Source organism: Pelophylax lessonae (assembly GCF_965119305.1).
Source record: "Pelophylax lessonae genome assembly, chromosome: 1".
Taxonomy (NCBI): domain Eukaryota; kingdom Metazoa; phylum Chordata; class Amphibia; order Anura; family Ranidae; genus Pelophylax; species Pelophylax lessonae.
The window spans coordinates 247,404,313-247,430,629 of NC_138768.1; the positions used below are offsets into that span (position 1 = coordinate 247,404,313).

The following is a 26,317-nucleotide window of genomic DNA, read 5'->3' on the forward strand; positions in this document are numbered from 1 at the left end:
TCTGTATATATGTGTATGTCTGTGTGCCTCTGTGTGTCTGTGTAAATCCAGCAAGTGAACAGTAAGCAGCTTCAGCTGCCCACAGTTAAAATGGCTGCAGCCAGACTTAGTGGAGGGAGATTTTTGCAGCATATTTGGCAAGTATAGAATCACAGTAAATATACAATTATATGCAAAGTGGTTGGAGGGAAGCTTAAGAATGGCAAATATGTTTTTATTACAAATTATGCGAGCAGACTGCAGTTCCTCTTTAATAACTCAAAGTAATGTTAAACCCAATGGGTTTATATAATAGCTAGATAGAACTAGCTATTTCAAAAAGAGAGGGTCTCAATATTATTCCTTAAAGGTTTTTCTTTATGTCCTAAATTATATACAGTATCTGGAAAAAATACAAAGTACTTTTTTTGTAATTCATGCAAAGTCGATAAAATACTGTAAGGATAGAAAAATATTTATTGATTTACCAAAAACCCATTGTATCTTCCTCTTTGGGCTGAAAGTTTACTGGAATCCCAGCTAGCACTGTCAGCCCTGACTGATGAATTACAAACTTTGCCTCTCCTCCAACTCCACATACGTACACTGATTTCTTTCCCAGCAAAGAAATGTTGCTACCATAACCTGCAAGAGCCTGTGCCCCTAAGGGCTCTTGGGAGATGTAGTCCTGGAGGGGGAAGAGGAATTGCCTATGTCAATAGGAACTGTGCTCGCAGCAGCTGCCCCTGCAAGCCTGTTGATGAGGTAACATAGTAATAAAAGCTGGTTTTCCTTACAGAAACAAGGTAAAGAAGCTGAAACATGCTCTTGAGGGGAAGAAGGAGGTTTTTGGTTAAATTTGGGCTATGCCTGGACTTCCCCTTTAAGAACTGGAATGTATAGTCTTTTTCAATGCGTATATGCTGTACATATAATTGTATTTTTATTGGCAATGCTTTTTTTTCCTGTGTATAATTATACTAATTCATAGGAATGGCCAGATGTATGCAGGCTCTGCATCCTGGTTTACAGCGCTAATAAGCAGCTGTGCTTTACTGCTGCTTCTCACAATACAAACTGAACCAGTAGATTCATTGAAAGCAACATACCCCAACTCAACTCACATCTTGTTTCAACATGATTGGATCAGCTAATCTGCAAATCTCTATAAGGCTAAACTCCAGTCAGATTTAAAAAAAAAAAAAATCTTCCCTTTGGTAGTTCCTATCCCCCAGCCACCAAACAGTAAGGTTGATATAGCCGAGGGGAATAACAGAGAAGAATACCTACCTTATTCCTTGCTTCCTCAGTTATTGGTGCCTTAGCCTTGGAATATGGGTGGACCATCAATACCCTTAGTTACAATGGAGGACTGCATTGCACCCCATAATGTTAGCAAAGGGGCGGCCATACAACTGACAAAGAGGAGCAGCTTGGTGAACCAGTCACCTGTTTTGCAGGAGGTCTGCGGGGGTGACAAGTAGGGTAAATATTTCTTCCTACCCTATGCCCTCAAGACTAACCAAGCATCAGAGCTTTACTCTACAGTGGGTCAGGGGATTGTGTTACCAAAGGGGTGACAGGAGTTCAGCTTTAATGAGCACAAATAAAACATGAAAGTCACATTTAAAGTAAACAATGCAATAATCATTTAAAGCGTAACTCTTTAAATGCAACTTTTGTTGAGAAAAAAAAATTCCTCTGGGTAATCACTGTACATAGCAAGGATTTTAACAATTTTTTTTGCAGATTTCTACCTTTTGTTATTCTGAAGAAATCACGGTTCGTTCCTCTGTGCTCCTGTGCTAAGCGAGTCTAATGGGAGTAGTTTCATAATATCAACCAGCTGCTGCAGAATCAGGGCTCTAATGGGGAAAGTTGCAGGGTCTGCATCCCTTTAGACGTTATTTCCTATTGGGAGTATCTCGCCAAAAATGACATTTTTAATGCAGGGGATTCCAAAAATCTGACTTGTATCTTAACCCCCTCCCATCGGCGCTACAGCCTATATTCGGCTGTAGCGCGGACTTGAATTTTCGGGAGGCCGTGCGTGCATCGGGGAGAATCTGTGTCGGCCGTGTCCCTTGGAATCGTGGTGAATGGCCAATCACATATGTAAACATATGAGATCATCTCTCATCGCCGGCGCTCCTTCCTCACACAGACACTGCAGTGTGAGGAAGGAGGGGGAGCCGACAGCCGCTGGGGACACAGTGGAATGTAATCAGGGCACTGATCACCAGTGCCCTGATTACTAAAGGTAAAAAAACCACACACATTGCCCCCCCATCAGTGCCCACAGTGCCCACCATCAGTGCCCCCATCAATGCCCACAATCAGTGCCCATAGTGCTGCCAGTCAGTGCCCATCAGTGCCTGCTCATCTAGGCACTGATGAGCACTGACTGGCAGCACTATGGGCACTGAGTGTGGGCACTGATGGTGCTGCCCATCAGTGCTCATCAGTGCCGCCCATCAGTGCTCATCAGTGCCACCCGTCAGTGCCCATCAGTGCCGCCTATCAGTGCCCATCAGTGCCGCCTATCAGTGCCCATCAGTGCCGCCCAGCAGTGCCACCTCTCAGTGCCCAGCAGTGCCACCTCTCAGTGCCCAGCAGTGCCGCCTATCAGTGCCGCCTATCAGTGCCGCCTATCAATGCCGCCTATCAATGCCGCCTATCAGTGCTCATCAGTGCGGCATATTAGTACCTCCTCATCAGTGCCCATAAGTGCCACCTCATCAGTGCCCATAAGTGCCACCTCATCAGTGCCCATCAGTGCAGCCTATCAGTGCCCATCAGTGCCGCCTCATCAGCGCACATCAGTGAGGGAGAAAAATGTATTTTCAAAATTTACTCGCAGAAAATAAGAAAAACTTTTTTTTTTTTTTCAAAATTTTCTGTCTTTTTTCTTTTTTTTTGTAAAAAATAAAAAACCCAGAGGTGATTAAATACCACCAAAAGAAAGCTCTGTTTGTGTGAAAAAAAAATGATAAAAATATGGGTACAGTGTAGCATGACCGCGCAATTGTCATTCAAAGTGTGCGAGTGCTGAAAGCTGAAAATTGGCCTGGATGGGAAGGGTGTTTAAGTGCACAGTAGGCAAGTGGTTAATGTAGACTTCTTGGAAAATCAGCTAGCCAATCACAGAAGCAGAAAATTATGTTTCTGGGGGTGTTCTGTACACTTTCTGTGTACAGAACACCTCCAGGTAGCCATATTGCATTACACTTTACAAAAAATGGCAGCCACAGATTGAAAAGGAAAGATTGTTTTTAATAACATTCGATTACAATATGACTTGTGCCGCAATTGTATACGCTATATTATTATTATTTTTATTGCAGTTTTTGTAAAACGGTACAAAAACAAAAGACCATTCAGACAGTCAAAAACAGCCTGAACATCAGGCGACTATAAAGAACAACAAATGAAGCTTCGGCACAAGGCACACAGCATAGCTCAGAGGTTAATATGTGTGTATAAGAACATTTCAACCCTCCCATCTTTTTCAGGCTAGCGTGACATAAGAGAATTCTGTAATTCTGTCTCCCAACATCAGTGTTCTTCTAACAAACCACAATACCAAAAACTCAGCACTAGAGCTGGCATTTGTTCATGTGTGCAGTGCCAGTTCAAAGTATATATCCTGAACATAGCCCCAGACATATCGTTGACCAGCCAAAACAATTAATTACATGAAAGTTATCAAGGGCCTTTTAGATACTCCTAGTTTAGTCAGACACTGTAAATGTACTCTTTGTCTAACCACCCCACACCTTCTCTAATTTATTGGGCATTCTCTTACTGGCATTAGTGGCTTTATAAAAGGAGAGTGCTTTATTTACAAGCGTCTTCCATGCCTGAATGGCGGGGGTGTAGGTTTTTTCCAGGAGAGTACTATCATTTTCCTAGCATAGTAAAATAACAGTCAACAGTGTACGTATTACTCTTTTGGAGCTAGAGCATCCACCAATCCCAAAAGACACACTTCAATGCTGGGCCTAACACAGAGAGTAGTAACCTCCTTTATGCATTCAGCAACTTCCAGCCAGAACTTCTGTATGGGTACACATTCCCTGAATATATGCATGAAATTTGCTCCGAGTGAGGTCCACCACCAACAACAGGATGACTGGGAGGGAAAAATTCTAGCCAATCTAGCGGGGGTAATACAATGCAGAAATTTATATTGAATGAGATGACCTTTAGTTGAAACCAACCGAGAGAAATTTATATCCCATACATCATCCCAGTCATCTCCATCCATCTGGGGAAACACCCTTTCCCATGCTGTTATGCAATGCTCAAGGACTCTATAGGTATCTACAAACCATTGCTTATAAATATTAGACAATGCTTTATCTAAATAGTCCTTTCTGGGAATAGTTTCCATATCGCTCTCTTGCAATGTGATTGGCGAGGTACCAAATTGAGAGTTGTATGCACGCCGCAATTGCAAGTAACGAAACAGATGGGAGTTGGTTAGATTAAATTTGGATAGTGTGCCATTCTTGACCATATCCGCCATCCTCTTAATACCATATTTAGTCCATAAAAAATATGGATCTGGGAATTTAAATGAGTGTGGAAACTGAGGATTATTCCACAATGGGGAGTGTGGTGATATTACCTGGGTCCAGATTCTGTCCTGCCAGCTACCACCCAAGCTCTAATTGTTACTCTCATAGAGGTAGTGATGGGGTAAGGGGCTTTACTACCTCTAAGCAGGAGATGAGACAGGGCCTCGTAGGAGCCTAATATTGCAGCCTCCAGAGCAAATGCCGCACTGCCCTCTGGGAGGTCAACCACCTATGAGCGAACACCAGTTGTCCCGGCATATAGTAGCGAAGAAAGTTTGGTACAGCTAATTCCCCCTTGTTTCCATGGTTGCTGGAGTACCTGCAATTTGATCCTCAGATTTTGTCCATTCCATAAGAAAGCAGAGACCAGGCTGTCTATGTTACGTAATATATATTTCGGAATCCACACTGGTGAATTACGGAATACATACAGGAATAACGGCAGGAACTTCATCTTTAGTAGGTTTATATCATAGGTAAAAAGGCGCTGGTAATCTTAATATATCACGTGTTATAAAAATTAATAGGTGATTTAAAGTGTAATATATGTGATTAAAAATTGCTACAAATATATATATGATCTACTATTGGTGCAATTAGCAAAGAAAAGTGCATACCAGTGCAATTTCAATTCAGAAGTGTTTGTGCTTCTCAAAGTAAATTAATCCACAAAGGTGTGGATCAGTGAACCAATAAATAGATATATAAAGAATTCCATACAAAAATCACATAAGAATATATAAAAATATACATATATAAATGTGCTCCAAGTAGTGTTTAAAAGTCCAGGCAATAGCATGCAATCAAAATTGTGCTTGATGGATTCTTATTAATCCCTTCACAGTGCTCCAGGTGCTGGGATGTGACAACCGTCAATTAAGAAGTGCTTGTGCTTCTCAAAGTAAATTAATCCACAAAGGTGTGGATCAGTGAACCAATAAATAAATATATAAAGAATTCCATACAAAAATCACATAAGGATATATAAAAAAATCACATAAGAATATATAAAAAAGTATAAATATATAAATGTGCTCCAAGTAGTGTTTAAAAGTCCAGGCAATAGCATGCAATCAAAATTGTGCTTGGTGAATTCTTATTAATCCATTCACAGTGCTCCAGGTGCTGGGATGTGACAACCGTGGCCTCTTACCAGCTAGCAGCAGGTCACAAGGACCCCCAACGCCTGTGATCCCTTTATTGGGTGGATCAGACCTCTCCTCGATTGCTTGGATCTCTGGCTCCTATATTACTCGAGTTGGACCATGTAGTCCCCCCATACACATAAAGATATAGAAGAACAAATAGCCTCCAATAGTGAAATACTGTTTTATTCTCCAAAAAACATACACTATAAGGTGACAATTAGCCTCTTACTATTTGTTGTGCCCTCCTGGCACTGGGCAATTCGGCAGTACAAAATCGTTTTTTTGGGTCTTAGGAAGATATTCTCCGGGGATCTGCAGCACCCTGTATCTCCTTTCCCCCTTTCTTTGTATTGCGGCGGTGGATGTGTATCCCAGCCTCTGTTCCGAATGCCTCTGTGTGTTACTTCCGGGTTAGCATTGACCACAATGCATTTCGCTTAACGAGCGTCCTCAGGCAGGAGACTGCCTGAGGACGCTCGTTAAGCGAAATGCATTGTGGTCAATGCTAACCCGGAAGTAACACACAGAGGCATTCGGAACAGAGGCTGGGATACACATCCACCGCCGCAATACAAAGAAAGGGGGAAAGGAGATACAGGGTGCTGCAGATCCCCGGAGAATATCTTCCTAAGACCCAAAAAAACGATTTTGTACTGCCGAATTGCCCAGTGCCAGGAGGGCACAACAAATAGTAAGAGGCTAATTGTCACCTTATAGTGTATGTTTTTTGGAGAATAAAACAGTATTTCACTATTGGAGGCTATTTGTTCTTCTATATCTTTATGTGTATGGGGGGACTACATGGTCCAACTCGAGTAATATAGGAGCCAGAGATCCAAGCAATCGAGGAGAGGTCTGATCCACCCAATAAAGGGATCACAGGCGTTGGGGGTCCTTGTGACCTGCTGCTAGCTGGTAAGAGGCCACGGTTGTCACATCCCAGCACCTGGAGCACTGTGAATGGATTAATAAGAATTCACCAAGCACAATTTTGATTGCATGCTATTGCCTGGACTTTTAAACACTACTTGGAGCACATTTATATATTTATACTTTTTTATATATTCTTATGTGATTTTTTTATATATCCTTATGTGATTTTTGTATGGAATTCTTTATATATTTATTTATTGGTTCACTGATCCACACCTTTGTGGATTAATTTACTTTGAGAAGCACAAGCACTTCTTAATTGACGGTTGTCACATCCCAGCACCTGGAGCACTGTGAAGGGATTAATAAGAATCCATCAAGCACAATTTTGATTGCATGCTATTGCCTGGACTTTTAAACACTACTTGGAGCACATTTATATATTTATATTTTTATATATTCTTATGTGATTTTTGTATGGAATTCTTTATATATCTATTTATTGGTTCACTGATCCACACCTTTGTGGATTAATTTACTTTGAGAAGCACAAACACTTCTGAATTGAAATTGCACTGGTATGCACTTTTCTTTGCTAATTGCACCAATAGTAGATCATATATATATTTGTAGCAATTTTTAATCACATATATTACACTTTAAATCACCTATTAATTTTTATAACACGTGATATATTAAGATTACCAGCGCCTTTTTACCTATGATATATACCTATTTATTGTTTTATTACAATTAAAAGGGCAGCAGGTTCAACAATCTTTTATTTAAAGGGCCAGGCGCCTTCTCTTTTCTTTTTATCTTTAGTAGGTTAACTTTCCCAATGAGTGTCACGGGTAAGTTTTGCCAGCCCTGCAATCTACACTTCAATGCCTGTAATAAAGGTGATGAAGTCTGAATTAGAAATATGAATGCCCTGGTATTTAATCCTGTCTACCTGCTGTAAGGGGCAATTAGCCACAACTCTGCAGGGCTGAGTGGGTATTTTTAAAGGAAGAGATTTGAGATTTGCTCCAATTCACTTTTAACTCTGAGAGGCTAGTGAAGGAATTCAAAATGGATAACGCCGTTGTCAGGGAAGCATCAGAATCACTCAAAAATAGCACCATTTATTCTGCATATAATACCACCTTTTCCTTCAGGCTTCCAACCTGAATACCGCATACTCCAGGTGAGGCCCTCAGTGCAACAGCCAAAGGCTCAATAAACTAGGAAAATAGCACAGGAGACACCCTTGTCTGGTACCCCGTCTCACCAGAAAAAATTCAGAGATCAGACCGTTAAGTTTAATGGCTGCAGTTGGATTGTGGTATATAATAGTCATCCACTGCCTGAACTTGAGGTCGAACCCAAATGCCTCCAACACCGTGGACATATATTGCCAATCTATAGAATCAAAGGCTTTTTCCAAATCTAAAAAAAACAAGAACCCCTCCGCTGGATACATCCAGCCCTTGTTGCGTATGCGTAAATACCTTGCGTAGGTTGATATCAGTGGCTTTGTTCGTCATAAACCCTGTCTGATTGAGGGAAATTAAATGCTCAAGGACTGGCTTGGGTCTTTCAGTTAGCAGTTTAGTGAGAACTTTGAAATCTAGGTTAAGTAAAGAGATAGGCCTATATGAAGAACATTTAGTGGCATCTTTGTCTGGTTTGGCTAACACCACTATGTGTGCCTCTTAGAAGGAGGAAGGGAGGAAACCAGCCTCATGCTATTTATTTTTCCCATGAAAGTGGAGTTACCCTTTAAACTATATGATCACAGCAAACACGGTATACTTTCCCCTAAAAAGTGGAGCCCCATTAACCCAGCATTTTGAAACCATGGATTAATTTAAACAGTAAGTGAATTCATTGTAACATGTTAGTTAGACTTCCTTGCTTTGCATTCTTCTAAGCTGTAATTCAAAAGAAAACTCATTTCAACTTATTGGCTCACCAACTTTTTCTTCTCCTTGTCCCTTCCAGATTTAGCAGCTTTGGTGTCAGTCTGTGCACCTTCATGGGCTGTATCTGCATGATTATTTTTCTTCTCCTAGAACAGAACGTAAAAGAGGTATCACTTAAAAACTGCTAGATTTATTATTATACATTATGTAATATAAACAAAAAATGTAGGATTAAGTCAAACTGTAATTAATTTGATATTTTATGCCCCCCCCCCCCTTTCCAGGTCAGTCACTCAGTGACACATACTAGGTAAATCCCTAAATTCCCTAATAATAATATTGCAATCATAAAACACAACTGTTTTTTTCTGACCTATAAAGGGTTTCGGATCACACTCTTGACATTTTGCTGTCTCAGGGTCTGTAATCTCCAGATGGAATTGATCTTTAGATTTCCAGAATGGAAGACTAATTATCTCTGTATCAGCATAAGACATTGTACAGCACACTCCAGTGACTGGTGACTCAGGCTGCCGTCCACATACTGGTAACCTGATGGTCTTTTTATCTTGCCTCCCACCAACCTTTCATACTGCCAATTAAGCACTAACCCTCAACTGTCATAACCTGCACATAATAAGGATATATTCTCTGTGCTATATGAAAGGACAGATGTCTACCTTAAACTTTAATCCCCCCCAAAAAGAATAAAACCTACCTTCTTAGTGTGCTCGCAATGATAAGTGCCCTGTCCCATTTACGATTAAGAGATCAAAAACCTTGGCTAAACAGAAAAGAATATAGAACTTTAGAATCCATTGTTATTTTTCAGGGTAAGGGTTCATTAGAAAGTCCATCATTACTTCTGAACACAGAAGTGCAATTATCCACATTAGTTCCATGCTTCACAGATTCTGGAAACCAATTCTTCTTTCTGAGAAGACGATGTTACGGTTCTTTGTAGAAGACCATCGTAGACCCCAGCTCAAAAGATTTCACTAACAAGATACTTTTTTTAATCCACTGGTCCCCAGGCTATGTAAGACTCTAATATAATCCTGTGCTTGGAAAATCAGTAGAGCTCTAAATGCAGTAGATGCTCTGTGCATTTGCCTTCTTTTAAAGCATCAGTTTACCAAGAGATAAAGGTTTGCTTCACCAAGATTAATGGCACATGTGTGTATGATCCACAACATCCTAGGACCAAACCTTTGCTGGACCAGACTGGAGGTCTCACTCTGAATATCCTGTTACTAATGTGTGCTCAGAGCTGCAAGAATTCCCAGCCACAGATCCGGCAAACACACAAAACACCAGAGTCTTTGCATCTCCAAATGAAGCGCTGTTTGTAACATATGGCTGTCAGCAGAATGAATCATTCACAGAAATGCCAGCATCAGGGAACAAAATCTTCTCCCAAAAACTGCTGGAATACCTGGCATTATTCTCAGGCAATATAGATTAGGGAGTTAAATAAAAATCAGCAGCAGATAAGAAATCTTGCATCTTGTCTTGATCCTAGAGGAAGAATGTTGCAGTGACTGCTAGGCATGTTGTAAAGGCAGTTCTTCTTTCTATACAGATATTAGGAAACAGGCTCAGCATCCTGGGTAGGAATACAGCTCCTGGCTTCCCATATACAGTACGTCATTTGTGAGTGAAGAGGACAGCAAGACTGAATCTCTAGGTTATTTTCCTGACCAGTAGTTAGGTGGGTGACATTAAGGGTTTAACCACTTTACCACCGGAGGATTTTGCTGTCTTACGTCTGGGCCACTTTTTGCGATTCGGCACTGTGCGAATTTAACTGACAATTGCGCGGTCATGCAATGCCGTACCCAAACAAAATTTACGTCCTTTTTTCCCCACAAACAGAGCTTTCTGGTGGTATTTGATGACCTGTGCGATTTTTACTTTTTGCGCTATAAACAAAAAAAGAGCGACAATTTTGAAAAAATAACAATATTTTTCACATTTTTTTATATGAAATTCCCCCCCAAAAAAATGTAAAAATCTAAATTTTTTATCATTTTTAGGCCAATTTGTTTTCTGCTACATATCTTTGGTAAAAAAAAATAGCAATAAGCGTATTTTGATTGGTTCGCGCAAAAGTTTTTGCGTTTACTAAGGGAAAGATTTCTGTCATTTTTGTTGTTTTTTTTAACGAGTAATGGCGGCGATCTGCGATTTTTTTGCTGGACTGCGACATTGCGGCGGATAGATCGGACCCTTGACTGACATTTTTGACACTTTTGGGGGTACCAGTGACATTACTACAGTAATCAGTGCTATACATATGCACTGTTACTGTAAAAATGACACTGGCAGGGAAGGGGTTAATTTTTATTGGTGATCAAGGGGTTAATGTATGCCTGGTGCTTACTAACGTGTGTGGGGGGAGGTGACTGAGTGACACAGGGACAGATCGCAGGTTCAGCTATGCTGAACCCTGCAATCTGACCTTGCCTGTCACTTAGGAGATCCGCCCTCTTTGTTTACACAAGCGGGCGGATCTCCACACTCGATTCCCCGACGATCGGGGAAGAGCAGTGGTCATCACCGCCGCTCCTCCCCTGGCCCGACTCCCGCTGTGACTGAATACAGCAGGAGCAAGCCTCCCGTGGCGCACGCACGCCGCCGAGAGAGGGGAATGTCTGGCGATGTAGGTCTACGTCGTCAGACGTTATCGAGCCACTTTGCCGCAGTAGCAGCTCAGTGAGCAGCGGTAAAGTGGTTAAAGAAGTATTAAACCCCCAGCAGTTTTTAGATTAACACATTGGGGTTGATTTACTAAAGCCAAATATAGTGTGCACAGCAAGTGCATGTGCTCCAGAGTAGGGATGATCGAACGGTTCAGGTCGACCATCGGTTCGGCCCGAACATTGGGTGTTCGAGGTTCGGCCGAATTTAGAACTTTTTGCCCAAAAAGTTCGGAATTCGGCAACCAGAACCGCCCAAAATGCAATGCTTCAGGAAATGGGCTTTAAAAGCCTGTGATTGGACCAGAACCATTAGCAAAAGCCAATTGAGGGGCAGGAGAATGCTAGGAATGTGATTGGAGTGACTAGGGGGTCCCTTGACCAATCATTAGTGAATACGCCCCCCAGTATATAAGATCGCCCCCGCCATATTCCTAGCATTGTTATACTGGACATGGAAGAGAGTGGAAGCAGTTGTGTTAATTTTACTTTAAAAGTGTCATTTAGCTATTTATTAGTGTGAGGAAAGGGATATCTAGTGTAGTTAGAGTGCTCCTTTACACTTAAGTTAGCTTCAAAAATTTAGTTTCTGTAGGGAAAGAGTTAAGTGTAAGGGGACCGTAGTGTAGTGTAGGGTTAACTGGCAGTGACTGCTATGGCAGGGTGATCTGGGGGGTCTAAAAAGTCTACATGTGAAGTTTCAGCTCTGTAGCATGTCCAGAACCATAGAAAAAAAGATTGTTTGTATTAGAAAACTTTCAGCTCAGGGGGTTGGCTTCGCTGCTGTAACACCTTGCCGGTTTAATAGAAGGCATTTTTTTGGGTTCTTTGCAGTCAGGAAAAACATCTGAACTTGTGTATAGTGGTATATATACACACATAATTATATGTATATAGACACCTAGCCATATATAGGTGTGATAGTAGCAGAAATATATTACTGTAAATGATTTCATTAGCGCAAGCATATATTTCTGCTACTATCACACCTATATATGTCTAGGTGTGTATATAAATATATGTATGTGTGTATATTCACCACTATACACAAGTTCAGATGTTTTGCCTGCCTCAAAAGAACCCCAAAAAATGCCAAAAAAAACGCTAGCGTCAAAAAAAAATGCCCAGGTGTGTTTTTGCTGGCATTTTTTGGGGGTTTTTGGAGGCAGGCAAAACATCATAACTTGTGCACAGTACCACTATACACAAGTTCAGATGTTTTTCCTGACTGCAAAGAACCCTAAAAAATGCCTGCTATTAAACCGGCAAGGTGTTACAGCAGCAAAGCCAACCTCCTGTGCTGAAAGTTTTCTAATACAAACAATCTTTTTTTTTTTATGGTTCTGGACATGCTACAGAGCTGAAACTTCACATGTACACTTTTTAGACCCCCCAGATACTAAATCCAAAGTAAAAATCAAAAAATCTCTCTTTTTTTTTTTTTTTCAATAATTGGCTTTTTTTATCAAAAATGACAATTTTTAAGAACTTTTTTTGTGTGTGATTAATAGTTAATGGGGCATGACCCAGAACCCTAGGCACTTTTTAGGGGCATTTATTGGGTTTTAGGGCTTAAAAATGGTGTTTTTTGATTACCAAAGTTCGGGTCCCATTGATTTCAATGGGGTTCTGAAATCCGATCCGAACTTTTGGGAAATTCAGGTGTGCTGGTCGAACCAAAATTTTCAAAAGTTCGATCATCCCTACTCCAGAGCTTAGTAAATGAGGTAAAGCTTCACTTTGCAAAGAACACTCAATCACATGCAAATAAAATAAAACACAACATTTTTGCTTGAGTATGATTCTATGATAGAAACTGGCAGAGCTTCCCCTCATTTCAGAGCTTCCCCTCATATCTGGAGCAAATGCACTTGCAGTGCACAGTATATTTGCCTTTAGTACAGTGGGTAGAGAAAATAACATTTTGTTGGTTTGCAGCCTGAAATGAAGACAGACACAGTTTTTCTTTTATCCAGCTGTATTTACTAGTGCAACTTATAACATCCACGTGAAAGATACACTATATTACCAAAAGTATTGGGAGGCCCGCCTTTTACACACACATGAACTTTAACCACTTAACCTCTCGAAACGTAGACCTACGTCAGCTGACTTTGCGTGGTTGTACCGGGGTGATGCCTCTAGCTCGGGAGCCGCTTGATCGTTACCCCAGCGAGCGGTAGGGGTCACCCCCCCCTCCCGCGGCTTTGCCCGGGTCTCCCGTCCCACCAGGAGACCCGAGCACCCAGCCGACACATCCGCCGGCTGGATGGAGTCCCAATCAAAGCCGGAAGCGGCTTAGATCGGGTCTCCGATGACGTAACCCGGAGACGGCGTCCATGACATCACGTCCGAGTTACTCTGCTGCTAAAGGCGGCAGATTCAAAAAATGAATGTATTCAAAAATGCCGTTTTCGGCGCTTTGAATACATGGAAGTGTAGTGGAGGGGTCTAGGGTCTTTTAGACCCGCGATCCCTCCATAAAGAGTACCTGTCACTGCATATTGCTGTCACAAGGGATGTTTATATTGCTTGTGAGAGCAATAAAAGTGAACAGATTTTATTTATTTTTTTAAAAACTTGTGTTAAAATTAAAAAAAAAAAACTAAAATAAATAGGAAAAAATTTAAATTTAGCCGCCCCGTCGCTGTTAGCTCACGCACAAAAGAAAACGTATATGGAAGCTGCACTGCAAATGAAATCGTTGTTCAAACCAGGTGAGGTATCGCCGCAATCGCCAGAGCGTGAGCAATAATTTAAAAAAAAAAAAAGAGCGTGAGCAATAATTTAAAAAAAAGAGCTACACTCAAACTCTAAACTGGTAACCGTTAAAAAATTTTAAAACGTCGCCTATGGAGATTTTTATTGACCATAGTTTGTCGCCATTCCGCGAGTGTGCGCAATTTTAAACCGTAACATGTTGGGTATCTATTTACGCAGCGTGACATCATCTTTCACAATATACAAAAAAAATGAGCTAACTTTACTGTTTAGTTTTTTTTAAATGCAGTGAAATGTGATTTTTCATAATTTTTCCCAAAAAAATGGCATTGGAAAGACCGCTGCGCAAATACCGCGTGACAAAAAATATTGCAATGACCGCCATTTCATTCTCCAGAGTCTTTGCTAAAAAAATATATATAATGTTTGGGGGTTTTAAGTAGTTTTCTAGCAAAAAATACTGATTTAAACTTGTAAACAAAAAGTGTCAAAAATAGGCTTAGTGGTAAAGTAGTTAATGGCATCCCAGTCTTTGTCCGTTGGGTTCAATATTGAGTTGGCCCTCCCTTTGCAGCTACAACTGTTTCGACACTTCTGGTAAGGCTGTCCACAGTAGGAGTGTGTCTATGGGAATGTTTGACCCTTCTTCCAGAAGCGCTTTTAGTCATGTACTGATGCTGGACGAGAAAAGAAGGCCTGGCTCGCAATCTTTGCTCTAACTCATCCCAAAGGTGTTCTATCTGGTTGAGGTCAGGACTCTGTGCAGGCCAGTCAAGTTCCTCCACCCCAAACTTGCTCATCCATGTACTTATGGACCTTTCTTTGTGCACTGGTGGGCAGTCATGTTGGAACAGGAAGGGGCCATCCCCAAACTGTTCCTACAAAGTTGGGAACATGAAATTGTACAAAATTACTTGGTATGCTGACCCCCTAAGAGTTCCCTTCAATGGACCTAAGGGGCCAAGCCCAACCCCTGAAAAACAACCCCACAACATAATTCCCCCTCCAAGAAATGATTTGAACCAGTTCACAAAGAAAAGTCCATAAAGACATGGATGATCAAGTTTGGGGTGGAGGAACTTGACTGGCCTGCACAGAGTCCTGACCTCAAACCGATAGAACTCCTTTGGGATGAATTAGAACAGAGACTGAGCCGGGCCTTCTCATCCACATCAGTGCCGGACATCATGAATGCGCTTCTGGAGGACTGGTCAAACGTTCCCATAGACACACTCCTAAACCTTGTGGACAGCCTTCTCAGAAGAGTTGAAGCTGTTATAGCTGCAAAGGAGGGGTCAACTCAATATCGAACCCTACAGACTAAGACTGGGATGTCATTAAAGTTCACGTGCGTGGAAAAAGGATCACCCCTTGTGTCATTATTTTGTTGAACCACCTTTTCTTTTATTACAGCCTTTAGTCTGTTGGGATGTCTACTCATTTTGCACAAATGTAAAAACTGGGAAATGGTCTGATGTTGTCTATTACATCCCCTTCCATCCCTAAATCAAGCAAGAAAGAGAAAAATGGCCCAGATGGGACTTTAATTGAAGTGGATGCATGAGTCGCTGATGTATAAAAGTAGATTTTAATGAGTAAAAAACATGTAAGCAATGACATGCATTGACCAACAGATGGAGTACAAAATATGGCATGGCAAGATTTCAACAGCAATATTGATATAAACGATCATATATCATGGAGTGAGCAGGATACACACAAAATTGTCTTAAATATAATGTACAACATAGTAGAAAACTCGGCGCGTTTCGTGGGTCTGTAGCCCACTCATCAGGAGTATATACAGATAAACATGGAGCCATATTTCACTGGTGAAAGCCATATGGTGGGGGCGCTAATTGTCTGACCCGGGAGCTGAAGGAACATGAGTCCATGGCAATGAGACTGGGAGCCATGCGAGGACACTTGTGGTAAATAATGTCTGAGCATGTTTCATAACACAGTACTGGGAGCCCGCATCCACTGCAGGTGGGTACTTGTTCCTAACGCCATGTAATGGTTTGGTTAAGCACACGCCAACAGCATGTGCACATCCAGTGGAAGCAGCCAGGATTTGGCCAACAGTCACAACCAAGGCGTCCACATTTATATGCAGAGATTACTATCCTTGGTTGTGACTGTTGGCCAAATCCTGGCTGCTTCCACTGGATGATCACATGCTGTTGGCGTGTGCTTGCCCAAACCATTACATGGCGTTAGGAACAAGTACCCACCTGCAGTGGATGCAGGCTCCCAGTACTGTGTTATGAAACATGCTCAGACATTATTTACCACAAGTGTCCTCGCATGGCTCCCAGTCTCATTGCCATGGACTCATGTTCCTTCAGCTCCCGGGTCAGACAATTAGCGCCCCCACCATATGGCAATGTTGCTTTCACCAGTGAAATATGGCTCCATGTTTACCTGTATATACTCCTGATGAGTGGGCTACAGACCCATGAAACGCGTCGAGTTTTCTACTATGTTGTACATTATATTTAAACAATTTTGTGTGTATCCTGCTCACTCCATGATATATGATCTTTTATATCAATATTGCTGTTGAAATCTTGCCATGCCATATTTTGTACTCCAACTGTTGGTCAATGCATGTCTTTGCTTACATGTTTTTTACTCATTAAAATCTACTTTTATGCATCAGCGACTCATGCATCCACTTCAATTAAAGTCCCATCTGGGCCATTTTTCTCTTTCATTTTGCACAAATAGACTTTGCAATATCTGCCCACTCTTGTTTGCAGAACTCCTAAGGTTCAGCCAAATTTGATAGTGGCCATTTGTGGACTGCAGCCTTCCAGTCACTCTACAGATTTTCAATGGGGGTTTAAGTCTGGGCTCTGACTAGACCATGCTGCAAGGACATTTACCTTTTTCTCCTTTAACCACTATGTGGTAATTTTTGCTGTGTGCTTTGGGTCATTGTCATGTTGGAAGGTAAACCTTCTTCCCATTGACTACTTTCTGGCAGACAACAGCAGATTTTGACAGTATTTTGCCCCATACATTTTTTCTTCTATCCTGACAAGTGCTCCAGTCCCTGCTGCAAATAAACACTTGCTTTACTGTAGGAATGGTGTTATTTGGAAGATGAGCTCTATTGGATTTCTGCCAGACATATCATTTGGTGTTTAGTCTCATCTGACTATAACAACCTTTACCATGAGGCCTTAGGCTCTTCATGGTGCCTTTTGGGAAAGCTCAGTCGTGACTGCATGTTGTCTTTCTTGAGGAGTGTTTTTTTTTTTTTCTTGCAAGCCTTCCATACAAGCCATTTGTGGAGAATTTGTGATATTGTTGTCACATGCACACAATGACCACTCTGTCATAAATTACTGCAGCTGCCTCAGAGTTGCTGTAGTTTCCTCCTGGCTCTTTCATCCAGTTTGGAGCTATGTCCTAAACCAGGGAGGGTGTGTGTTGTACCAAATACAGTACCTTCCACTTTCTAAATAATAGACTTCACTGTGCTTCTAGGCATTGATAAAGCCTTTGAAAATGTTTTTGTATCCATATCCTGATTTGTGCCTGTCTATAACTTTATCCCAGGGATCTTTTGACAGTGCATTGCCACCCATAGTTGATTCTATTCTTCAGTTGCACTACCAGGGACTGAAATGCTCAGGGAAATCGATTTTCATGCTGAGCTACTCAAAATTGAGAAGGTGATTAGCGACACTTGATTAAGTTAACAAATAATTTTTAAAGGGGGGAGCGATAATTTTTCTAACATTTATTTTCTCTGACATGTTGGTGTAATATCTTTTAATCGGATGTTAGAGTAAATACAGCCAGATAAAATGAAAACTGTGTCTGTCTTCATTTCAGACTGCAAAGCAACCAAATTTTATTTTAAAGGGGGGTGATTGTTTTCTATGCCCACTGTAAATCAACCTCCCCGAGTGCAATAAAATAAACATTCCCCAGTAAACTACTGTTAAAATTCGCACAGCAGCACTTGCATTTTACATCTTTCAATACTGCTGGCTCCTACTTTCTCAGTGCTGCTTCCCTTAACTTCTGGTCTTCAAATGGAAAGTTAACAGTGGACAGGGCAGTCTCTTAGCTTGTAGAAGGGTTAAACAGGTTAAACAGGAACATAGGCAAGGAGGAAAAACTGAAGGAGCTGCATACTCAATAAGCTCACACTTATGCAACGCACAGGAATGCATTTCCCGCATCACACCACATAACAATCGCACTGTGTTTATGCGATCTGCTGCAGGTGTCAAAAGTTAACGGCACCCCAAAAGCAAGTCACAATGCACCTGTATTAACACCCATGCGATCCGATTCCAGTGTGGTTAAAAAAAAGCTGCACCTTTTTCGTGTGAATGTAGTGTGATTTGAGCCATACAAAATGATAGGCTCCAATCGCACCGAACAGAATCGCATGTGATTTGCACAGGAATGTGGTGCGATTTCTGTGCGAATCAAATGCCAAGTGACAGCGTGAACAAGGGCCAAGTGTCTAAATCGGCTACTAAAAGCTGAGGCTTTGAGGCCTCCTCCCCCATTCCTCTTTAGCATTTGGCACATTTGTTTGGAGGGGGGGTACCTGGTTTTGACAGGTACCCACTCCTACTTTTGCCCAGATCCAGTTTAGATACCATTGCTTGGGGCTGGGAACTGAAGACTGGTGGAAAAAACGGCTCAGGTTAGCACAGCCCTGAATCCTGGGGTTGGTGAGTATCTGTTTATTAAAAGTCAGCAGTATTTTCAGAAATATGACTGGAGCTCCTCTTTGAAAACTGAGGGTTTAATATTACTTTAAGGGTTTTCTGCTGCCTATTCAAATATACTTGGCTTATCATTTTTAAGGTTTTAGCAAATAAGTCTTGTGTAATCATAATTGGTGTAGCAAGTATCGAAAGTTTACATCAAAAAAAGGAATTTGTTTGGAAAGCATATAAACACATTTAGGGGGTGTATGTAAGCAGGTGCTTCCAAGGGTTTTTTCTGGGTTTTGTGTTTATTCCATACATTTCCTGAAGACGCCATACGGCGAAATGCATTGATGTCCGCCTGTCTACACTGCTTGTCCACACTTCCTTACTGACCAGTGACGTCACTTCCAAAGACTCCATGGAACGCACGCCGTCCGGCTTCTTGGAACGTTTAGAGAGGGGTGAGCCCATTACATGGGTGAGGAAAGGGAATGCAATTGATAAGCAATCTGAGCTGGTGCCGGTCAGGGCACATTCTATGTAAGCCTAACTATTGATGTGTGTGTGGTGGCATTTTATTATTTAATAAAACAGTGTTGCACTATTATGTGTGTCTGTTTTACCTCCATATAATCAACATTGGCCATCCGAGAGGTTATAGAGAGGTGCAGACCTATCCAGGTGTTGTGATTGCTGATAAGGCTGTATAGTCCCTGGGACCTGGGGCTCCCAGTGAGCAGAATTATAGGCCCATACACACGATACAAAAATCGGAAATAAAATTTCGTCTGGCGAACGATCTGCCGATTTTCGGATTGTTAGTATAGTGCTTTCAACAGCCGATTACGAACTTTCGGACGACAAAAACTGGATGTGCAGGCTATAAAATTTTTATCGTACGTCAACACAACGTCCGATTTTCGCTTAATTAGTACAGTTTTCCTCTGAAATAAATCTTAAGAGCAAGACTAGGCATGCTCAGAAACGAAAAAACACATACAAAACAATTCAACACATGACATCACTTCTGAAGTTGAATTCTGTCGTACGGGAATTTTCATATGAAAATAACCTCTTCACTTTCCATATGAGACTAGCAAGCAGCAAAAAACACACGAAAGAGCGTTAGATAATCTGATCGTGTGTATGGGGCTTAAGAGTCTTATCATGAGGTGGAGCACTTGAATCAAAATAAGAAGGCACAGTGTGGGTGACAGCATTTATTGAGCACTAATTTATTCCACTTACAACGACCTCTTTGTATATGGACTGTGAATGCGTCACCTTTATTAATTTCTGCTGGTTATATAGCAATAGTGTATTTTCGTGTTCACACTTTTGGCACATTTCTATGTTATTTTCCACTATATCTATATTAGCCATCACTTAACAGTGCCTGCTTTATATGTATTATTTTTGTTTTTAGTGTTTTTCACTTAAAGGGGCAGCAGTTAAGGGAACACACTAGATGGATGAAGTGCCCTTCATGGATTATTTAAAAAAAAAAGGAATTTGTTTGGAAAGCATATTAACACATTTCGGGGGTGTATGTAAGCAGGTGCTTCCATGGGCTTTTTCTGTTTTTTGTGTTTATTCCATGCAGTGCCTTGAAAAAGTATTCATACCCCTTGAAATTTTCCACATTTTACAACCAAAAACGTAAATGTATTTTATTGGGATTTTATGTTATAGATCAACACAAAGTGGCACATAATTGTGAAGTAAAAAGAAAAATGATAAATGGTTTTCACATTTTTTTTACAAAAAAGTGTGCCATGCATTTGAATTCAGCCCTCTTTACTCTGATACCCCTAACTAAAATCTAGTGTAACCAATTGTCTTCAGAAGTCACCTAATTAGTCCACCTGTGTGCAATTGAATCTCTGTATAAATATAGCTGTTCTGTGAACTTTAAAGCAGGGTTAGGTTATAAAAAAATAAATTCCAAGCATCTCACAGAGCACTGCTCAATCCATCAACCGAAAATGGAAAAAGTATGGCACAATTGCAAACCTACCAAGACTTGGCCGTCCACCTAAACTGACAGACCGGGCAAGGAGAGCATTAATAAGAGAAGCAGCCAAGAACTCTGGAGGAGCTGCAGAGATCCACAGCTCAGGTAGGACAATCTGTCCATAGGACAACTATTAGTCGTGAACTCCACAAATATGGCCTTTATGGAAGAGTGGCAAGAAGAAAGCCCTTGTTGAAAGAAAGTCATAAGAAATCCTGTTTGCAAGAAGCCATGTGGGGGACACAGCAAACATGTGGTCAGGGGAGACCAAAATTAAAACTTTTTGGCCTAAAAGCAAAATGCTGTGTATGGCAGAAAACACTGCACATCACCCTGAACACACCTGAAACATGGTGGTGGCAGCATCATGTTGTGGGGATGCTTTTCTTCAGCAGGGACAGGGAAGATGGTCAGAGTTGATGGGAAGATGGATGGAGCCAAATACAGGGCAATCTTAGAAGAAAACCTGCTACAGTCTGTAAAAGACTTGGGACTGGGGCAGAGGTTCACCTTCCAGCAGGACAACGACCCTAAACATACAGCCAGAGCTACAATGGATTGGTTTAGATCAAAGCATATTCATGTGTTAGAATGGCCCAGTCAAAGTCCAGACCTAAATCCAATTGAGAATATGTAGCAAGACTTGAAAATTGCTGTTCACAGATGCTCTCCATCCAATCCGATGCTATTTTGCAAAGAATGGGCAAAAATATCACTCTCTAGATGTGCAAAGCTAGTAGAGACATACCCAAAAAGACTTGCAGCTGTAATTGCAGCAAAAGGTGCTTCTACAAATTATTGACTCAGGGGGGCGGAATACAAATGCATGCCACATGCATTTCACATATTTTTAAAAACCATTGATCATTTTTCTTCCACTTTACAATTATATGCCACTTTGTGTTGGTCGATCACATAAAATTCCAATAAAATACATTTACGTTTTTGTTTGCAACACGACAAAAAGTGGAACGTTTCAAGGGGTATAAATACTTTTACAATGAACTGTATGTTTTAATCATTGTAGTTTTGGTTGCTGGTTTACATTTCTTTGTGTAACTGAATATTCTAATGTGAGTATATTTGCAACTTATGTTTCTCTAGCTGAGGTAGTACTCCCTGGAAGGTAAGGGTTAATACTGCTGGTCAGGTTTTCTCATGCTTTTGAGAGAAGTACTGCCCTCTGCCAGAGCAAACATATGAAAAGAAGGAACACCCTCTCCTAAAGATGTGAACTGTTGCACCAGACTACCCCTAGTGGGAGCCCAGTTGGGGTTCCAGGGTATGGACTCGTTTACCAAGGACTAATGGACTCACTCACCTATTCAAGGTATGATCACCTCAAAGGGGCACCGGTATACTTACTAAGAAGGACTTAAAAGATCATGTACAGGAATGTACACTCACAGGCCACTTTATTAGGTACCCTTGTTCAATTGCTTGTTAACACAAATTGCTAATCAGCCAATCACACGGCAGCAACTCAATGCATTTAAGCAGCTAGACATGGTGAGGAGGACATGCTGAAGTTTAAATTGAGCATCAGAATGGGGTAGAAAGGGTATTTAAGTGACTTTAAACGTGGCATGGTTGTTGGTGCCAGATGGGCTGGTCTGGGTATGTAAAAAACTGCTGATCTAGCAGTTGTGTGGATGAAAATGGCTTGTTGATGTCAGAGGTCAGAGGAGCATGGGCAATGGGTTTGAAATGATAGAAAGGCAACGATAATGCAAATAACCACTCATTACAACCAAGGTATGCAGAATACAATCTCTGAATGCACAACACATTGAATCTTGAAGCAGATGGGCTACAGCAGCAGAAGTCCACTTCGGATGCCACTCCTGTCAGCTAATAACAGGAAACTGAGGCTACAATTCATACAGGTAATCAAAATTGGGCAATAGAAGATTGGAAAAACTTTGCCTGGTCTGATGAGTCTCGATTTCAGCTGTGACATTCAGATAGTAGGGTCGGAAATTTGCGTAAGCAACATGAAAGCATGGATCCATTCTGCCTTTTATCGACTGTTCGGGCTGGTGGTGGTGTAATGGTGTGGGGGATATTTTATTGACAACTCTGGGCCCCTTAGTACCAATTGAGCATCATTTAAATGCCACGGCCTACCTGAGTATTGTTGCTGACCATGTCCATCCCTTTATGACTACAGTGTACCCATCTTCCGATGGCTCCTTTCAGCAGGATAATGCACCAATGTCACAAAGCTCAAATCATCTCAAACAGGAAAATGAGTTCACTGTACTCCAAAGGCCTCCACAGTCACCAGATCTCAATTCAATAGAGCACCTTGGGGATGTGGTGGAATGGGAGATTCACATCATGGATGTGCAGCCGACAAATCTGCAGCAAATGCGTGATGGACCAAAATCTCTGAGGAAGGTTCCCAACATCTTGTTGAATCTATGCCATGAAGAATTATGAAGAAAGAATTAAGACAGTTCTGAAGTCAAAAGGGGGTCCAACCCAGTACTAGGAAGGTGTACCTAATAAAGTGACCGGTGAGTGTCTATTGAGGATATCTTGTATTGACTGTTCATTTTTTTTTTACACTTAAGTATCTTTGCGAAAGAATGGTTACAGTTATTCAGCTTGGCCTGGTCTGAAGTTGCTTAAAGACAACTTTACAGGGGGGCGTGAATGTATGGTGTATCACAAAGAAGAGGGCTTTAATAGGGAACAAGACAATATAGGGAAGATACAGTACAAATTTCGAGCATGCAGTGAAGCTATTCGGAAAAGGCAATATTGCCATTGCTAATGACTACCGTACTTGTATCTATCTGTATAAGCAGCTAGCCAGTCTGGAAGCAGAAACTTGGCAAGGTGACGGAAGGCCCTGGTAGTGAAGGAGCTTGTGTGCCTAGGTTCCTTCCCTAGCAATTGGATCCCCAATACTGTGTCTAACATTGTGGCATGGGACACCCTAGAGACCCAGCCTGGGAGTCACAGGAGTTGGAGTGAAGCCTCAGAAGAAGAATAAGCACGGGTGTAGTACAAGGGTTCAGCTTCCTAGAATTCATGAGAAACATACAAATTGATGTCCCTGGGGGTGAGGTTACTGGGCTGGTGGAGGCAGGTACAGGCTCAAAAGTACCAGTTCAGAAAAGCTGCACAACTAAAGTGAGAGAGGCATTATGAAGTATATTAAAGGACTGTTATTAACCACTTAAGCCCCGGAAGATTTTACTCCCTTCCTGACCAGGGGGTATTTTGCGATTCGCACTGCGTGACTTTAACGGACAATTGCGCGGTCGTGCGACGCTATACCTAAACGAATCTGACGTCCTTTTTTTCCCACAAACAGAGCTTTCTTTTGGTGGTATTTGATCACCTGTGCGATTTTTTGATCATGCGCTATAAACAAAAAAAGAGCAACAATTTTGCAAAAATAACAATATTTTTCACATTTTTTTTATATGAAATTTCCCCCCCCCCCCAAAAATGTAAAAATCTAAATTTTTTAACATTTTAGGCCAATTTGTTTTCTGCTACATATGTTTGGTAAAAAAAAATCTCAAAAAGTGTATTTTGATTGGTTTGCGCAAAAGTTATTGCGTTTACTAGCTAAGGGAAAGATTTTCGTAATTTTTATTGTTTTTTTTTTAACGCGTAATGGCGGCGATCTGCGATTTTTTTTGCGGGACTGCCACATTGCGGTGGACAGATCGGACCCTTGACTGACATTTTTGGGGGTACCAGTGACATCACTACAGTAATCAGTGCTATACATATGCACTGTTACTGTAAAAATGACACTGGGAGGGAAGGGGTTAACTTTATTGAAGAGGGAGGGGTTAAGTGCATCCCTAGGGGCGTGTTTCTTACTGTCATTGGATGTGGCTGTGTGTGTAACAGCACAGATCAACGGTCCTACATAGCAGGACTGAGTGATCTGTGCTGTTACACAGGGGAGAATGACAGGCGACTGTGTTTACATTAGCCGCCTGCCTTTCTCCCTGTCTACCCGACGATCGCGAGTGACCGGCGGACCCGATGTCCGCCGGTCACACGCGTCGGCTTCTTCGGGTACGAGCGGGGGCGGGAGCACGCCTCCGGCGGTGCGCACTCGCCCCCTATTCGCTCCCAGGCTAGTGACGTTACGGTACGTCACTTTGCCTGGGAGGGGCTGACCGCCGCCATATATAGTCGGGCAGCGGTCGGCAAGTGGTTAAGAGTGCAGAGATTGTAATGAGGAACTGATATTTGGAGTGAACAATGTAAAGAGTACAAAGAGTTAATTATGTATACATACAAAGCAATTTAAGTTGGAGTGTCGCCTTAAACACCAGCCTTGTGTTGGTCGGTAGCCTCAGCCTGCATTTTGGGGCCACTAATGAGCGCTCTTTTCGGGTCCGGACTTGGGCACAGTAAGTCCTGCCCATATTTGAAAGTACACGCTTTAGGTTAGTATAGGTTAATATAACAAGAAATTCCTAAAATGTGGGTATTGAAGTACTTTGTGACAACCAACTTCAAGTGTTCATTGACACCTAGGCAAGCACATTAAATGTGCATTGATATGTGTTGTTTGGTGCATCAACATGCATTGCATTACCTTTGCACATTAAATTTACACTGGTTCCCTAATGAGTGTTCATGCACTAAAAACAGATCTGTCATTATTTCCCAATGCACTGCAAAACAGCAAATGTGCTTCCACGTGCATGCATGGCGGTTCACAAAAGTTTCAGGTGCAATGTTTTCTATATGGAGGAGCAATAAAATGGTTGTAAACCTCAGACATGAAATATGAACAAAGCATATTCCTGTATAGTGTGTACTTTAGGAGTACTGTACTCTCTCAATTATTTGTCTGCTGCTTTGTCACTTCTGACAAGTTTTCCTGACACCAAGAGAAAAATGGTGACAGTAGAGGGAAGAAGAAACAGGAGCAATACTGGAGGCGATTTACAGCACATGCTAATTTTGGTAGCATAATTATTAATGTGGTATGTACAATCCTTGCTAAAGAACATTTGTTTTTCTTTTTTTCAAGCTGTTATGGGTAAAGTTCTGCTTTAAAGCTGAACTCCAGGTTCCCTTTGAATCGTTTATTTGGGCCAAGCTGGCTGAAATGTACACATTTCTTGACTTACATTTGTGCCCGCTGTCAGTATGCATCAACTACATACAGTACACAGCACTGTGTCCCACCCAGCAGCGGAATGGGGATTGGGGTCTTGTACCCAAAACAAAATAGGTTCAGACTGAGCGCTGCTCAGCTATTTATAGGCAGCCTAGTATTTTATGAATGAATACAAGGTGGATGATGTCACAATTTCCACCATAGCCAATCAGAGGAAACCTAGTATTAATTTAGAAAAAAACACAAGGCTTACTATGAAAATAAATTAGATAGGTGCCTCTAAGTGCAGACTCTTAGTTTACTCAGTATAAAAACAATTGGCAGCTCACCTGGAAGTGGATATTATCAGGCATATCAATGAGTGGTAGATCAAGAGATCCTCGGTGGATGTCGGTCCCATGCGCTGGCAGCGTCCTGCAGAAGAATGTACTGTCCGTGCAGCCTCGCTAGTCACCGTCTATGAGCCGTCTGAGCGGTGGATGTGGATCAAAACGAGGCTTGGGATTGGGCTTCAGTTTCAGGTTTATTTGATGGCAGCTCTAAGTACATGGACTTTTTAGTTCTTCTATGAAGTACATGGACTCTGTTGCCTTCCCTTTCTTTT

At 41.6% G+C, this 26,317-nt stretch overlaps 1 protein-coding gene across 15 annotated transcripts in view; it reads right to left on the minus strand.

The window, feature by feature from the left end:
• Positions 1-26,317, minus strand: part of RIMBP2 (RIMS binding protein 2) — an 855,912-nt gene that overhangs the window by 777,097 nt on the left and 52,498 nt on the right. For 6 of the 15 annotated variants that reach the window (XM_082266904.1, XM_082266902.1, XM_082266907.1 and 3 more), the window contains exons 1-2: positions 9,206-9,504; positions 8,538-8,633 (exon numbers count right to left, since the gene is read on the minus strand). In XM_082266904.1, coding sequence (XP_082123030.1) covers positions 8,538-8,633; positions 9,206-9,244 — 135 coding nt within the window. In that variant the 5' untranslated portion in view covers positions 9,245-9,504. Of the gene's footprint in view, positions 1-8,537; positions 8,634-9,205; positions 9,508-26,317 lie in introns of those variants that run through there. The other 9 variants (XM_082266898.1, XM_082266910.1, XM_082266903.1 and 6 more) reach the window with 7 other exon arrangements.